At 35.8% G+C, this 18,844-nt stretch overlaps 1 protein-coding gene across 1 annotated transcript; it reads right to left on the bottom strand.

The window, feature by feature from the left end:
- Positions 1–6,256: 6,256 nt before the first annotated feature.
- On the bottom strand, positions 6,257–7,889 carry LOC135671516 (probable E3 ubiquitin-protein ligase RHC2A). The gene has a single exon (XM_065179711.1). It carries the CDS (start codon positions 7,593–7,595, stop codon positions 6,399–6,401), a length of 1,197 nt encoding a protein of 398 aa, XP_065035783.1. The 5' UTR covers positions 7,596–7,889; the 3' UTR covers positions 6,257–6,398.
- Positions 7,890–18,844: the final 10,955 nt, after the last annotated feature.

The raw sequence follows: 18,844 nt of genomic DNA, 5'->3' as shown, positions 1-18,844 counted from the left end.
CTTACTTTGGAGTAGTCCAAATCAGATGTAGCTGCTCATGTACTCAATAATGCATAATCCACACATTTGGATACATCGATGACACAAAACGAATCCTCTCATATTGCTTTCCAACTACCAAGTAGTATCCAATCAGTGGAGCTGTTGATGTTGTGTGATTGTGATTTGAAATAGAAATCTTGTCTTTTCTTTTCCCCTCGATTCATAACATTAAATTTCCAAATTAATAATAATATTTTTGGACATATATAGCGAGCAATTTAAATAAGCAAGTCAATAACTCACAATTTGTAGCAAACAAAAATGTAATTCTCATGTTCACAAGTTGCAAGAGTTTGGATCCACATATAGCTAATGCAAGCATTTGTTCTTATTTTATAGGCATGGTGGTGGGCATTTATCATTTATCCATAGAACAAGATATATACATATATATATATATATATATATATATATATATATATATATATATATATATATTGCAAAAAAAAACCTAAGATTATATTAAGAAAAAAACCGAAAATAAGGTATAGTGAGATTAAACCAAAGACTTGTTAGCAACCTCTTAGACTCTTAAAAGATAGATGTACAATATATCTAGTAAATAAAATATAATTTGACACTAAGGTGGAACCCAAAATCAAATCATGTCCTAATTATAAATGAATTCCTTGAAATATTTCTAGAAAATGATGCAAAAGATGAGTAGTGTGATATGTGACAAGCAAAAATAAATTACACGATGAGAGATGATTGTGTCAAAAAACTTGGGAAGGACAAATAATAGTAATGAGAATGCTAACTCGTCTTTCTAACCATGACTTAATTAACTTTAGTTAGTTTAAATAATAATATAATAAATCTAAATAAATAAATATAAAATAACTATGTAAAAATAATAAAATGATATTAGAAAGCTCACTTTGGATCAAAGGATCAAAAATGAAATATGCCAAATATAATAAGGGGCTAGATTAATCATATTCCCCGAATTAATATGGCCTTGAACATTAAAATGGTAGTCAAGCAAATGAGTTATGGTTGCTCCTTTTGGTTATAATACTATTAGATACTACTACGATGAAGATAAAAGAGACAAATAGTGGGGAGGGAATAAAAAATAGATAAGTTAGAGCCTCTGATAACTCTCTCCTCGCATAAGCATCTAAAATAAGTAGATGAAGAAGTTTACCATGCTTAGAAAGGTAAAGTCTCTCATCAGAAAGGTCTCGAAGAGCATAACACAACGAATAGATATAATCGAATTATCATGGGCGTATTACTATAATGACACATTGAAGTAAAATCCAAGATTCAATTTTAGAAATTAGTTGTTGATTCAAGGAATTGAAGGCACAAATGGAAGCAAAAACGGATGTGGATAGAAAAAGAAAAAAAAATTAAATCAAACTTCATATAAACATAACTTGGTATAGGATTATCTGTTGCTGATGATCAAGTATAATTTGGAAATGGCATGATCAACAAATTTTAATATATTGCAGCACTTTATCACCTCGAAAAAAAGGTCATTTTGACCTTTAAATTTATATTAAAGATTTTTTTTATTTTTGAAAATTTATTTTGTCACCATTTTGCATCTAAATGCGATTCTATGGGTGCCATTGTATTGTGCTCTTTGAGATCTTTCTATGAATATATTATTTACTAAAAAATTATGAGTGTGTCAAAAATTATTATATTGATAGGATATATATAATCAATCAATAATCGTCCATCATGGAAACATCATGAAAGACCCGTGAGAGGAAAAAGCCCAAACAACCCTATGCCCACTTGCCTACATAGATAGAGTCCAAGGTAACTCAAGTTAATTACTAAACTACCTCCCCTACAAAATCTTTATGAGATGTTCTGTCTCCTCAAGATTAGGTATAGAAATGTACCCTCAACTCTGAATGGGGGAAACTCATAGTTAGAGAAATGGACCTCAATACTAGCCTAAGCATAGGAGGGATTGGCTCGGGAAGCTTCTTCCAACTCCGATCTTTGTACAGGTAATGACTCAGAGAGAAGGTGTTCTTCACTTCAGACAACTCTGCACATACAGATCAGAGTCACATCGTGCTAACAAAATACATCAATGATATTTTCACCTAATAGTTATAGCATATTCACTTGACTGGGGAGGAGATGCATGAGCACTAATCTTAGTTTAGATAGCATATGAGTAGTCTTGACAAAACCCTTATATGGCTTATCCTTGTATAGCTTATGTATACTTCCTACTATAAGATAGTGCCCATAAATCTCATGATAATCTATTTGTTTATACTTATTTGATTTCCTTATATACACATCCTATTATAAGATGGATGGTGCTTATTGAACTTTGATGAGAACTTTTCTTGAGCCAATGACCTGATTTATTTTTATTGATAAGCCCTAAGTGCAATGGGTTAATTATAAATTATCCCTTATAATTAGTTATTTTTAATATCCTAGTCCTTACACTTTCAAAAGTTACATTAAGATTTTTATATTTACAAAAGTGAAACATTGAGATCACTATACAAAATTAAAAAGATAATTTCATAGAATTAAAAATTAGGAAAGAGAGAGAGGTTTTATTGAAACAACGAGATTAAATGTTTTACTTTCGTAAGAATAAATATTTCAATGTAGCATTTGAAAGTATGAGGACCAAAATACTAAAAGTAACTAATTTTAAAGAATAATCGGTTATTAACCCAAGTGCATTCTTTCTTATCGGTGCTCATTCTTTCTTATCGCTATACATTATTTATTATCAACAGGTTGATTTTGTTAGGTTTTTTCTTGTTTCCAGAATGGGACCTTCTTAACCGGTTATTTCCACCATTATGGGGCCTAAATCTACAACATTTATTATTTTAACAACTAGTTGTTTCTTAAATCTTCATCATTAATATTATTAATCTTAATTATTGACCTTCTTAACTAATTATTTATACTTATTTGATTTCCTTATATACACATCCTATTATAAATAGTGCCTATAAATGTATACCCCAAGATTTATTATTGAACTTTGATGGAAACTTTTCTTAAGCCAATGACACGTTGATCTAAGAATATCTAAACTAATTTATTTTTATTGATAAGCTCTCAATGTAATGAGTTAACTATAAATTATCCCTTATAATTAGTTATTTTTAGTATCCTAGTCCTTACACTTTCAAAAGTTATATTAAGATTTTCATATTTAAAAAAGTAAAACATTGAGATCCATATACAAAATTAAAAAGGTAATATCATAGAATTAAAAATTAAAAAAAGATATTATTAGAATAAGAAGATTAAACGTTTCACTTTCGTAAGCATAGAGACTTCAATGAAACATTTGAAAGTACGAGGATCAAAATACTAAAAGTAACTGATTATAAGGGATAATAAATTATTAGCCCAAGTATAGAACTAGAGAAATAGAATTATTCTTTTCGCTATACATCATTTATCGTGAACCGATTGATTTTGTTAATTCTCATATTTATAAATAATTTTTTATTTATAAATATGAGAATTATTTAATAATTTTTTTAAAAAATTATATTTGAAAGAAGTAAGAAAGAACGTATCCACCTCGCGAGATTTTTGTCGATATAAATTTTAAAAATCTAAATAGAATTTTGTATTTAAATATTTAAAAAAATTGTCTCCGTTAATCAAATATTACTATCTCAGAAAAAATGAGCAGCTATAAGAGTAATGAATTCTTGTACTGAGATCCGTCCTCAATTTTCCAAGGTGTATTCAATAATAAGCTGCTAAACTTGTGGAATGAGTAATGCCCCAATGCCACCCAACAAAAGAAAAAGGAGAGAGAAACCCTCCAAAGTTGAGTGGCCCAGTAAGACAAAATACCCCATAAGGCCAATCTTCAACTCTTGCAGGTATAAGAATAATGAGATGAACCACAAATCATGGCAAAAGAATTCATGCTGGAAGTACTTGAAAAGAATAAAGAGAACCCTCAGATGCTCACTCCTTACAGAGAGATGCATCGAATGCTTGGACCAAGTTGCAGACAGCATATCAGTATAATATAGGATGAAGGACATTTCAAAGATGAGGAAAAGAAGTTGCCTACCAAATGATCCAAAGAGGGCCATGGCATCTACCTCCACTTGCATTTGTTATTTCACTTGGTTGGAATCTCATGGTCATCATGTTTGGCTGACCACAAGTACTCACTCGGATTAGCTTGTTGAATATATCAGACTGCAGAAGATCAACTTTTACACCTGCAAGACCTTTTAAAATGCTGAAATGGACAAGACAATCTTCAGCCACCATCACCCATCATCTTTATTCACATGTGAAGAGAAACAATGTGTTCTCATTTGCTGTCACTGCCAATGTTGTTTCTGCTGCTTGCTCACTAACCATGTCAATGCTATCTATCTGTCTGGTAATCTTCTGTTGCTAATTGGATGGTGAACTATTCCTGCAAAAAAAAGAAACACAATACTGGCAGTAATGAATCTACAATGTAATTGATGTGTTTGAAAACTTTTCTCTCAGTTGTCAACATGTAATTCTAATGCTTTGATTTCCAACATGGTCTCAAACTTTTCCTAATCATGAATATTGATAGCAAGTCGGCAAAAAGCAACACCATCCATAGAATGCCTGATATAATAAAACCAAGTCTCGCCAATACAAAGAAAAAATCTTGTTCAAAAGTGATTATATATTCTATAATCTACAACTAAGTGTCTCCCAAGTATTCTCTGCAGAACACAAGCTTTCACAAACCACTCCAGTTTAGGGTATAAACCTGTTTACACAAAGTGAAGTGGTCTAGCTAGTAATGTGACATAATTGAAGTATACATTTTTGGTGTCTGCAATAGCATGGTAAATGTGAGAATTTTGCGTAAAACTGCTTACTGTTGCAAAGAAAATTCCAATCCAAAGCCAAGAACACCAAGCTTTAGTCCTGTGAGTGCATGCAACTAGTTAGCCGGAAGAAGGAAGAGAAGACAAATTCGGAACGGAACAGGAAAATCCCTAAATGGTTACGAGGAAAACATCCAACAAGGCAACAGATTTTAGAAAGGCCAACCAACATCTATCAACCTATGTAAGTGACAAAATTAAACCAAAAGAACTAAGATAATACCTAAAAAAATTGTCCATGCAAGAAAATAAAATTTTCTTCATGAAGAATGCTTTGAGGCCATGCAGGTACCCTGCAGCAGTAACTGAAGAAATTTCAATCAGGATGAGCAGACCTTTCTGTGGGTGTTAAGAAGAACAGGGTGTCGTAAAACCATAAAGAAACAAAATAACATTCAAGAATTTCTCCAGACCAAGCACTGAAATGCTCTTAATGCAAAATAATCATCAGAAAAATTAAGATATGCGAACAGGTTAGCAAAAGAAAACCAACAACAAAATTTACAATTGAAGTGTGAGTAAAATGATACATTCAGGACAGTATCATGGAAAGTGTTGGGCTCTGATTACCAGTAGTAAAAAAAAATGAAATGATAATGCACATTACCACAAATGACATGATATTTCATTCACTTGAGAAATAATCAAATTACCCAATGGGCTGAAATTGTCCATTACCACAAAATGTCTGACTATGAATGTCAAAGATGGATCTAAAGAGCAAGATATGCTAATATCCAGAAATCCCATCCAGTTGCATAACAGCTACTACCCAATAGCAGTAGATAGCAACATCTCATGCTTTTTTGTTTCTTGGAAACTAACATCACCCAGAGATTGACTACTACAAGTGCCAGAGAAGATATAGATGCTCAAAAGGTGTGTAGTCAACAGTTGATTCAATCTAGATTCTAGTTACTTGTCACCAACTTGGTAAGATGAAATGAAAATGTTCTGAACTTTCTATGATCGACGATATGCAACCTTCAGCTGAACAAATTCAAATTCTTATACAAACAACAAGAAGATTTGTAAGGAATGCCAGATTAAAGAATGCCCTCAAATTTGAACAAAAATTTATCATGAAAATGAAGCCTATTTAATCTGAAAATTGACACAACTTCTAAAAGTTGCATGCGTTAGAATCCCATTCTTGAAAATTGATACAATTTGAAAGAAGAATACAAGAAATGGACAGTGAACGAAGCAAAAAATTGACAGAATACTCACTCAGTCATTCAGGTTATTACAAAAATATGGAAGCTGTAAAGGCCTTCCTAAATAAAGGCTGGGATAAACAATAATACGCATTGAGCCTGCAATAATAATTATGCATGTGTCTTCTGTCACAAAGATCTCGTTAATTCTTTCCAACTAATTAATTCAACTTCAAAGACATACATTTCAGCAGATACTACTACAACATTTCGGGATATTATCTATTTACAGTGAAATCGTATCTTAAGATCACTCACTGCAAACTTATTTATACCGCCATCAAGAAGTCACATCGGTGCCGCCATCCATGTTGATGCTCCGCCTTCGTGAACGCCACCTGAAAACTGAACCTCTTTCGTGCCCACGAGAAAATGCAGCATCAGATTCTGCAATCGACCTTGAAGAAGACGAAGCCGATCGTGACCGCCGAAAGAATGAGAAGAAGTTACGAATAGTCCGACCAATTCCACCACTCTCCCTCAGCCTACTCCTTCTCGAGGTCCATGAGATCCTTCTTGGTGCTCCACTGTGGTTGAATCCACCATCCATCTCAGTGTAGACAACGGGAAACTCTCGTTCCCCTGCTCTTCTGCCCCCTGAGAACCTCCCCACTGCAAACCCTCCACCTGGAAGCCTCCATATGGTGAGACCTACCATCTCCTCTTCGCTCCCGGTGACAGCAGCTTGGTCATCGCCTTCTGCAACCGCAGAACCCCGTTCTTGCACATCGGTAGGCATCTCATGGCGGCAGACAGGGCACGAGTTGCGGAGCGAAAGCCACGGCAAAATGCAATCTTGATGATAGATGTGTTTGCAGGGCATCTCCCGGGCCTCCGTCCCGAGCTCGAAGACATCCATGCAGATGGCGCAATGGCAGTCTTTCCCGATGTGGTCGTCTACGATCTCTATCGTAGGCATCGACTCGATGGCGACCTTTGACGCCGGGGGGCGCTCGCTTCCTCTGTCGTGACCCATGCCGTTGATCTCGATATGGGCGAACTGCTCGAGGAGGCGGTCGAAGCCAGAGCTCATCAGGAAATCCGAGATGCTTTCCGGCAAGGGGCGGAGGCCGGCTGCTGTGCCATCGTCATAGTAAAGCTCGAAGTTACTAGCGGTCGAGCGATCCTCATCACGGTCGCCGTCAGACGCGCCGCGAAGAACGATGACCGGATTGAAGGGTGAGCGGTCGCCGGCAGCCGCACGTCGGTTCTGGCGGAATCTGAGCTCGGATGGTTGAAGTGGGCCGGCCTCCGCGGAGGATCCGTGGCTGCCGAGCGTGAGCGCGGCGGAAGAGGGGAACCCCTGAGGGGGGGGGAGCTCAGCTGCGGGTCCGAGAGGGAGAGGCGAGCCGCCCACCTCCTCGAGGAAGCCACCGTCGCAGTCGGGGCAGACGACAGCGTCCTGCGGCCTTACCCGCACGAAGCGGCTACACCGGTAGCACCAATACATCGACGCCGTCGTCATGGAAGAAGGCATCAAAGCAAAAAACCACAACAAAGATCTAAACTTTCTGAAAAGAAGGAACGAATCTGGTGGCAAAAAAAAATTCCGAAAAAAATCCCTTTTTTTGGAACCAATCCCTCAAAGCAACGAATAAAACGACTCGAATTCGTTCTCCAACCCTAAGAACTCGAAGATTTCCCCAAAAAGAAGGTAAAATGTACCGAATTTGTCATAGGTTCGAGACCAGATCCTTCCAGGGCGGAGGAGAAGGCGGTAGAATTGGGCGGAGACGGAGGAGGTGGTCGAAGAGGAGAGGCCAAAGGGTGGGATTTGTGTAGGGAAACGGGAGAATTGGGGGTTTTATATTCGCTCGACGAAGCATCGCATCGATGGCGTTCGTAACCGCGTGACCGTCATGGCACATGGCGTTACGGAGTTACCCACGTGGTACATTTTTATTGGTCAGATGATTGACGCCGCCAAGATGCCCAACGTTGATACTTTCCGTCCGTCAAAGCACAGAGGACGAACCCGAGCTTGTCTCGAGGAACTGATTACTTTTTGATGGGACCCACACTTGTCTCCGTAGCCGACTCCAATCAAGGGAGGGTAAATCGTGGGTAACAAGTAGTGGGTAAAAGCGAAAGGCCATTTTTGGTGCAAACATCACTGGTGACGGGGTGAAAGGGGCGACCGCTCTCCGCCTTCCTCAAGTCCGAAGGAAGGCGGTGACGTTAAGAACAATATGCTGACATCCATCTTCGAAAAATGACTTACCACTACTCATTTGGACATTACCACTGCAAGATTGTGTTTCTTGAGCTGCAAGGCTCGATCCATCATCGTAGATTCATGCCTTGTGATCTCACATAATAAAAAGAGACATCATGTCAAAATCATGCCTTTAGAAAGATCACCCCAAGAAACCAATCTCGATCCGACCAGAAAACAACTTTGAGATCACAATATGTGTAAAGTTCCAACTTTTCCTGTGGTACGCTTTTGTTAATAAGGTTGTGTCAACTCATGTTAATAGTGAAATGGATAAGGCAGAAGAACACCATTTCATGGAAGCCACCAGGAACCTGCTCATGGCATTCCATGATCTTTGATCTCTCTCTCTCTCTCTCTCTCTCTCTCTCTCGGCATCTCATAAAGAGTGTTCCTTTTTCAATTCTGCAGTCTTTTAAATCATCATCCTTTTTCTTTTTTCCTTTACTAATTCTTTCTCCGCTTCTTTCTTCCTCTCTCTCTCTCTCTCTCTCTCTCTCTAGAGGTCAGACTAAGGAAACTGTGGCACTTTGACAGATGCTCTCTCAGAAACGATGAAGGAGATTTAGCAGTACATTGGCATGCCGACGCACAATTACACTCGAAAAATAATTAGACATTTTTAGAGTTTCCATGCAATGTGTGATCAGAACATTAACTTTTAAGTAGAATTTTAGCTTACAAAGCATGGATGCTCTTTGTATCCTTAAGTAGTTTTAGGATCATTGATAGCAAATGGAGTAATATCTTCATAAATAATTTGGAAAACTTAATGATCAAGTACTTGTTGGCTGATAATTTATGGAGTTTCTATGACTTGTGACTCGGTAGTACTTTTTGCTGATTGTCTACAGTTAGTTCTGTGATGCTGAACTCAGGTGAAGTCATTATATAAAGTACAAGTTGCTTTAGATTTAGAGTTGCCACCTCCTATCTGACAACATCTCTGTTGCCACCGCCTGATATCTGATAGCTGTTGTCACCTTGTGGTTTTTGAAGGTGCTGATTAGTCTTTTAGATGATTTCAAGACATGAATGCACAAGTAGCATATGTTTAGTGTTAATTTTGGTCATTATCAATTCGAGGTGATCTTTTTTCTCTTCCGAAATTTATGTTTTACCTAATAAAGGTATATTTTATGTTTTTTAATACTTTTCTAAGACTTTGGTCATTAGCAACCGCGTCTGCAGGCGTTCGGACCAAGGTCTTCGTCTTCTTGGGGGGGGGGCGATTCGTTGCCGGTGATCCCGGCGCCCTCTTTGATATGCCCTCTTAGAGGGCACCCCCGCCTCCGGAACCCTCTTCGTCCCAAGGCGGGGGCACATCAGCCTTGACATTGGGCATCTTCTTTACCGATCAAAGATCCATCATCACTGTAAAAAAATATCGATCGGTCAGATGGTTCAGGACGAGCGAACGTTGCATCATATGCGAACGGCCATACCCCCAATGGTGGGGCTCAGTTCTGCTTTGACCATCCACTCCTCGATCATCTCCTTGATTTCCCGAGAAGAGGATAAGATACCCTTCAGTCGGTCCACGTCCGTTGTTTCTCCGACAGAGAGCAATGGGGAGGTGTTATCGATAGTTCGGAAAGCCCACCCAATGCTGAAACCCCACTCCCGACTACAACTAATAAAGAAGAAGTGGCTCTTCCAACCTTTGTTGTTGGAAGGTGTTGGGTTCAGCCCATATGTGAGCTTGGACAATTTGGACCGTAAGCCCAAATCAATAATTAAGAGAGAAAGGGCAAAAGGTGAGGGTAGCAAATTAGAGAGAGCAGCAGCGTGCGCAGCATATGCGTACAGTGAACGGCGACAGCACACGGCAAAAGAGAGAGAGAAGGAGAGAAAAAGATTAGGTTTTTGAGTTTTCTACTTGACGATCGGTGGCTAAACGTTGTCAGTTTTGGCCTAAATTTTATGTGAAAAATCCTTGCAGCAAACTCTACAATTCTAATGGTGTTGATCTATAATTTACCTTCTCTAAGATACTTTTCTACTATACCCACTTTGTGAGACCTAGAATTCTCTTTTGAGGAGATCCATCCTATATGATGATATGCTAGAGTCAAGATCTATATTCTTGATGTTATTATGATCCTCTAGTTATTCTAGAGAAGATTTACTATAAACCTATTATCATTATTATTGATAGTGGAAGTTTAAGGTGGACTACGGTCTCGTGATTTTTCCTACATTGGGTTTTCCACGTTAAAAGATTTGGTCTCACTGTGTGATTGATTAATTGCTCTATTGTTTATGCTGTGCTGAATGATATTTACATTTTGATATCAAGTTGGTATTTTGATGAGGAACCCATTTTGATACACAAAGAGGAAAAAGAATTATTCTGCTTCAACAAGTTATTTTTCCTAACAAGTGGTATCAAAGCAACAGGTTGTTTGGTACTAGTTTTTCTTGTGTGATTGAAATGGAGCAGTCAAATGGTATGATTAAATTAAACTCATCAAATTATTCCACTTGGAGGCGTCTGATGGAAGATTTGCTCTATTACAAAGATTTGTATAAGCCTATCAAGGTTAAAGATAAACCTTCTACTATGGACGATAAAGAATGAGAAGTTCAACATAGAAAAGTCATTGCCTATATTAGAAGATGGATGGATATAAACTTGCATGAGCATATTTCATATGAAACAAAAGCTGATGCTGTTTGGCAAGGGTTATTTACGAAAAAGATAGTAGGAAATAGAATTTCTCTTCTTAGAAGACTTATAAATTTGAAGTATAAAGATGGTGGTAATATTGTTGAGCACATAAGCCTATTTCAGAGTCTTGTAAACAAGTTGGTTGCTTTGAAAATGAATATAGATGATGAGATGCAAGGATTATTACTTCTCAGCTCTTTACCAGAAAGTTGGGAAACGTATGTGGTGACTATTTGCAATTCCATGCCAAAGGGAACTCTAACTATAGATATGGTTAAAGATAGTTTGCTAATTAAAGATGCCAGAAGGAAAGAACAGGGTGAATCTTCTTCTGGTGCATTTGTTACTGAAAAACAAGAAAGACGTGGAAGAAGTCATAGTAGAAACCCACATGGATATAGGGGAAGATCCAAGTCTAGAAGAGATATCAAATGTTTTCACTATAACAGGCTAGGTCACATGAAGAAATAGTGTAGGTTTTAAAAGCGAGAACATAATGAAATGAAGAAAAATGAGAAAGAGACCAATACAGTTGCTGCTGAAGGTAATATCACTATTGTCTGTGATGAAGGTTGTGTTAGTCTTATAGCTCAAGATAGTAATTGTGTAATTGACTCTGGTGCTTCATTTCATGTCACTTCTCATGGTGATTTTTTTAGATCTTACACTGCTGGTGATTTTGGTAATGTCAAAATGGGAAACAATGGTACATCTAAGATTGTGGGTATTAAAGATATTTGCTTGGAGACCAATATTATGAGCAAATTGATACTCAAAGATGTAAGACATATTCCAGATATTCGTCTTAACTTGATATCTACAGGTAGACTTGATGATGAGGGTTTTGCACACTATTTTAGTGAAAGCAAATGGAAACTCACTAAAGGTTCTCTGATTGTGACAAGAGGAAAGAAACTTAATTCTTTTTATATCATGGAAGCTAAGCTATACAAAGGAGAGATTAATGCAATTCAAAAAGGTGAAAGTATAGATCTTTGGCATAAGAGGCTTGGACATATCGGCGAGAAGAGACTTCAAACTCTTGCTAGAAAGAAGTTCTTACTAGAGTTGCAAGGTAATCTCTTAAATCTTGTGATCATTGCTTAGCTAGAAAAACACATAGAGTTGTATTTCATACATATCCATCATCTAAAAGATCATATGTTATTGATTTAGTTCATACTGATGTTTGTACTATGCAAACTAGAACTCTTGGATGTGCTCTTTATTTTGTTACTTTTATTAATGACCATTCTAGAAAAGTGTGAGCTTTTACTTTAAAATCTAAAGACCAGGTACTCAATATTTTCAAGGAGTTTTATGTCAGTGTTGAAAGAGAAATTGGTAGAAAACTAAAGTGTATTCGATCAGATAATGGTGGCGAGTATAGGGGCCCTTTTGAGAATTATTGCAGGTTCTATGGTATCAGGCTTGAGATAACAGTTCCTAAAACTTCTCAACAAAACGGTGTGGCAGAAAGGATGAACAGAACCATTGAAGAAAGGATTATATGTATGCTTTCCCACGCCAAGTTACCAAAGTCATTTTGGGGGGAGGCTATGAGAACTACAGTTGATCTGATAAATCTTTCTCCACTAGTTCCTCTGAAAGGTGATGTTCTAGAGAGAGTATGGAGAGGAAAAGATATATCTTATAATTACTTAAGAGTCTTTGGGTGTAAAGCATTTGTTCATATTCCCAAAGATGAGAGGACCAAGCTTAATAGTAAAGCAAAAGCATATATCTTCTTGGGATATGGTCATAAAGAGTTTGGATACAGATTATGGGATCCAATGAATAAGAAGATTATTAGAAGTAGAAATGTTGTGTTTCTTGAAGACCAATTGTTTGATGATGGTGATAATATTGAGAAGCTAGAAACCTCTGTTTATATTCCTTGGAGTTTGGGTCCAATTCCTTCACTTGTAGTTCACGATGATCATGGGGGAGATAAACAAGAAGATTGTGATAAGAATACCAGTGATGATACACCTACAGTTAATGATGCTGAACCAATTGAACAAGCACCTCCACCACCAGTTGAGATTCCATTTAGAAGATCCACTAGAGAGCGACAACCATCTACCAAATATTCTCCACATGAGTATGTTATAGTTACTGATGGGGGAGAGTCAGAAACTTACCAAGAAGCTATTTTACATGAGAATAAGAATGAATAGGTTAAAGCCATGCAAGAAGAGATGAGATCCTTGTTTGAGAACCACACCTATGACTTGGTAAAATTGCCTAAAGAGAAGAAAGCTCTCAAGAATAAGTGAGTTTATAAATTGAAGACTGAAAATAATAGCTCACAACAAAGATATAAGGCATGACTAGTTGTGAAAGGATTCAGTTAGAAGAAAGGTATTGACTTTGAAGAAATATTTTCTCCAATTATGAAAATGTCCTATATCCGAGTTGTTCTTGGTTTAGTTGCCTACTTGAATTTAGAAGTTGAGCAACTTGATGTAAAAATAGCATTTCTTCATGGTAACTTAGAAGAAGAAATTTATATGACCAGAAGATTTTAAAGTCAAGGGAAAAGAAAATCTAGTGTGTAAGCTTAGGAAAAGCTTATATGGACTCAAACAGGCACCTAGATAGTGGTACAAGAAGGTTGATTCCTTTATGATGAGCGAAGATTATAATAGAACTACATCAGATCATTGTGTGTTTATGAAGAAATTTTCAGATGATGATTTTATTATTTTACTGCTATATGTTGATGACATGCTGATTGTTGGTCATGATGCTGAAAAAATTGAAAAGCTTAAAAGAGAGTTAAGTAAGTCTTTTGCCATGAAAGACTTGGGATCGGTGAAACAAATACTTGGCATGAAGATTCTTCGTGATAGGAAGAAAAGGAAGATTTGGCTATCTCAGGAGACTTACATTGAAAAAGTTCTTGAAAGATTCAACATGAGTAAAGCCAAAGCAGTTTGTTCTCCACTTGTAGGTCATTTTAAGCTTAGTTCGAAACAATATCCTACAAGTGAGAAAGAAAAAGAAGAAATATCCAGAGTGTCTTACTCATCTGCAGTAGACAGTTTGATGTATGTTATGGTTTGTACTAGGCCAGATACAGCTCATGCAATTGGAGTTGTCAGTCGATTTCTCTCTAATCCTGGAAAGGAATATTGGGCAGCAGTGAAATGTTTATTAAGATATCTAAGAGGTACTTCCATATTATGTTTATGTTTTGGTAATGATGAACCTGTGTTAGAAAGGTATATAGATGCAGACATAGCAGGTGATACTGATTCCAGAAAGTCTACTTCGGGGTTTTTGATGACATTTGCAAGGGAAACAATCTCTTGGCAATCAAAGTTACAGAATTGTGTTGTTCTATCAACCACAGAAGTAGAATACATAGTAATTACTGAAGCTTGCAAGGAAGCTTTGTGGATGAAAAAGTTTCTATATGAATTAGGCTTGAAACATGAAGGATATACTATTTACTGTGATAGTCAGAGTGTCGTTCACCTCTCCAAGAATTCAACATACCATTCTAGATACAAGCATATTGATGTAAGATATCACTGGATTCATGATGTGCTTGAGATGAAAGAATTATAGTTGGAAAAAGTGCATGCTAATGAGAATGGATCATATATGTTGACAAAGTCTTTGCCTAAGGAGAAGCTTGAAGTATGTAGGCAAAGAGTGGGTTTAGCCCACCATATGAGCTAGAGGGGGAGAATTATTGGGTCCAGCCCATATGTGGGCTTGGACAATTTAGGCCATAAGCCCAAATCAATAATTAAGAGAGAATGGGTAAAAGGTGAGGGCAGCAAATTAGAGAGAGCAGTGAGCATGCGCAGCAAACCATGCAGTGAACGACAGCAGCACACGGCAAAAGAGAGAGAGAGAGAGAGAAGGAGAGAGAAAGATTAGGTTTCTGAGTTTTCTGCTTAACGATCGATGACCAAACGTTGTCAGTTTTGGCCCAAATTTTATATGGAGAATCCATGCAGCAAACTCTACAATCCTAATGGTGTTGATCTATAGTTTACCTTCTCTAAGGTACTTTCCTACTATATCCACTTTGTGAGACCTAGAATTCTCTTTTGGGGAGATCCATCGTATATGATGATATGTTAGAGCCAAGATCTATATTCTTGATGTTAGTATGATCCTCTAGTTATTCTGGAGAAGATTTACTATAAACCTGTTATCATTATTATTGATAGTGGAAGTTTGAGGTGGACTACGGTCCCGTGGTTTTTCCCAGGTTTTCTACGTTAAAAGATTTGGTCTCACTGTGTGATTGATTAATTGCTCTATTGTTTATACTATATTGGACAATATTTATGTTTTGATATCAAGTTGGTATTTTGATGAGAAACCCATTTTGATACACAAAGAGGGAAAAGAATTATTCCGCTTCAACGGGTTGTTTTTCCTAACAGAAGGTGCACCACTGATCCTGAAACCACTGTGGGCAGTCAAGTAATACCTGCTTTGTCCCTTACACAAGCGGAAGCAAGGAAGAAGATCTTGGACGACTCGATCCCAGCCCCCTGACACTCCCACATAAAGGCCACCAGATAGCGTTAGGAGTTTTGTTGGGCACATGAATATATTTTGCTCCGTACATCAGTGCTTGTGGACATATTAAATGTAAAATGATATTTTACCCTATTAAATTATCTCATATGTTTTGGGTGTTTAGTTTATGTCATGGACGGATGCATCAAGACACTATGGATGCTTATATCATGCATAGGGAGATTATTATTTAGTTATGGAGCATTATCGTTATGGATGCTTTTAGTCTGAGTGAATGCATTTAGCATAAAATGATATTTTTCATGATATATAAAGGTGTTTTGGATGCTAAGGGTCTTTGTGTGGACTTCCCAAAAGTAAGAAAGTGTTTTGTTTAAGAAAGATGTATCATAACAAATGGGATGTTGAATGAATGCATCACGAATAAGGTGATGCTTTGCATGGTTTAGGCACATCAAGCACTTTACATTCTCTTATTGGGTGTGTTTGGGAACATATTTGAAATGTGCATTTAGGGTTCAATGCATATTTCTAATGTGAGTTGGTGTTTATTTATTTTTAAATCATATTTTGCTTAGATGCTATATTGCAAATGTTCAAATATTAATGCTATCTTATGGTAACATTAGCATTTCAATATTTATGTGATACTAATAATTTTTTTAAAGTATTCTATGATATTATCTAAAATCACAAGATAACCCAAAGTGTCATATTATATCTTTGAACCAAATTTTTTATAAGATTACATATTCACTTATTTATTTTATTTATTCTACTTATTAATTTAAATATTTTTTAATAAATATTAAAAATAATCGAAGGATAAATTTATCATATAATATTTAATCAACTTTTAAAAAATATTTTTTATCAAATAACACTTACATTAATATATATTTAAAATATAGTTTTCAATTTTACTAAATACTCAAGGCATCTCAATACTACATATTCAATCAAATCTTTCTGTCCAAATGTACATTAAGAATGAAAATATGTATCTAAACACAATCATATTCTAGGTAGACACATTTTACGTAGAAAGAAGTTTTACATTAAGACGCATTGAGCATTTTAGATACTTATGTCCCGAGCGAACACATCGGAGATATTTTACCTAATTATAATGTATTAGACGTGTAAGATGTTTATCAGGGTCAATGTAGAATGCATGGGTTGTTGTATTAGATGCATGGAAATATTTTATTTTATTAGGACATATTAAGTGTTTTAGATGCTTATGTCTTAGAATAATGTATTATATAAGAAGATATTTTACCTAGCTATGGTACATTAGATGTTCTATATGTGGAGATGTTTTATCCATTTAGGATGTAATGAGTATGACTAGAGTGGATTAAACCATTTGACATAGCGGTTCATGTCGTATGCTTGATTATAGTAGGTTCGGGGACAACAAAATTCTCTTGTGTTAAAAAATAGTTCGATTGTTTAATGAACTTATCAAGTAAGGTTCTTTAAGTTAATTTATGAGATTAAAAAAGATAGAAAAGAGTTGAGTTTAAGAACTTGAATTCTTAATTTTAAGAGTTCCCAATGAGAGAAATTGTACCATAAAAGATTAAGTATAATAAAAAATTATTCTTCTTAGATATTAATTGATCAAATTAGTAGATGATCTAAAGTGACAGTTGAATTCAAGCCTCCACTTGGTTGGCTACTAAATTGGCATGAAATCTTTTTATTGAAGAGGAACTTTGATTTGGCATCATTTGGAACAATGAAATGCCTACAGAATTAATTGATGGGGCAATGACTAGTATGGACACAAAACAGCAGCAGCTGAAGCTCCACAATGGTTGACTTAGTAGGAAATCTTTGTTAGAAAAGTATTATTGGTGTTCTCACATCCAGAGAACAAGGTCAACCCACTGTTTAGAAGACAAAAGAGTGTTGTCTTTGTCAATCTAAATCTAAAGAGTGTTGGATTCATACACCTTTTCTTGGTACACAGGCAAGCCCTACATCACCTACCCTGCTGAATACTTTTCCCCAGTTGACATTTCTGTATGTACAAGTCAAGACATACTGTCACACCAATATGCTGTTGATGCAAGAGAAGTGCATCATCACTTTCTCATTCCATATCAAAATGGATCTTTATAATTTTGTAGGGTATTAACTTTGACACCAAGTGTTAAATATATTTAAAAATCAACTCTTGTTTGTTGGAAATTGGAACGACATGTGATAAAGTCAAATTTAATCGGCAACTAAAAATGTTGAGTCCACACCAGCCTAAGTAAGAGGAGCTAATTGGTGAGCTTGAAAGATAAATAGAATTAGGATTATTCTATCATCGGTAAGAAAACATTGATGATGAGATTATTCATTCAAATTCTATATTTACAATCGGAATAATTAACTGAACTTTAAATCTTATAAAAGTAATATTTCTGTACTGTGAGAGTATTAATTATCTTATATGACTATATTACTAGTCAACACAGAGGTCTTATGTTTATTTCCATACATGGGCTCAATCCATGAATGTGTATCATGCCGATCATGTTTATTTCCTTACATTATGAATATAGTTGGTATATGGGAAGAAAAAAGAAGATTATATTATTGAGTTTATTCAGCATTCACTATATTTTATGAGCCGTAGAGCTCTTTTTTAGTTACGTAAAGAGAAAGAAAAAATAACTAGGTATTTTATGTTGCGGTGGTCATACAAGAAAGATTTTGTTAGAAAAAAATATTATAGCAGAATAAATTTTTTTTCTCTTCGTGTATTAAATTAGTTTCTCATTAAAATATAAATTTATTACTAAAAGTAAATATTAACAAAGTAGCATAAACAATAGAATAATGAATCAATCACAAAGTGAGACACTAAATTTTTACATAAAAAACCTAATACAAAAAAAATCATGAGATTATAGTCTACTTTAAACTTCCACTATCACCAATAATGATAATATGTTTTCAATTAATCTTCTCCATAATAACTAAAGAATCATAATAACATCAAGAACATATATCTTGGCTCAACAATAATATATCATCATCACCATATATGGATTTCATGAAAAAGAAAATTTAGATCTCACCAAGTGGGTATAGCAGAAAAGCATTTCAGAGAGGATAAATTGTAGATCAGTATCATTAAGATTATAAAGCTTATTCCAAGAATTTTTCATATAAAATTTGGGTCAAAACCGATGAAATTTAACCATATAATCTCTAGCAAAAACCTCAAAACCTTAACTTTCTATCTCTATTCTTTTTCTGCGTCGCCATAGTTTTCACAGTTTGCACACACCTCTTCCGTGCATGTCTCCACTTCTCATTTTTCTTTCTT

The sequence above is a fragment of the Musa acuminata genome, unplaced genomic scaffold (assembly GCF_036884655.1).
Source record: "Musa acuminata AAA Group cultivar baxijiao unplaced genomic scaffold, Cavendish_Baxijiao_AAA HiC_scaffold_1139, whole genome shotgun sequence".
NCBI lineage: Eukaryota > Viridiplantae > Streptophyta > Magnoliopsida > Zingiberales > Musaceae > Musa > Musa acuminata.
Note: the sequence above shows the minus strand (reverse complement) of the source record. Positions and strands in the feature narration are given on the sequence as shown.

Bases quoted from the DNA above. Each gene is read 5' to 3' on its own strand.
- LOC135671516 (XM_065179711.1), bottom strand. From the start codon at position 7,595: ATGCCTTCTTCCATGACGACGGCGTCGATGTATTGGTGCTACCGGTGT.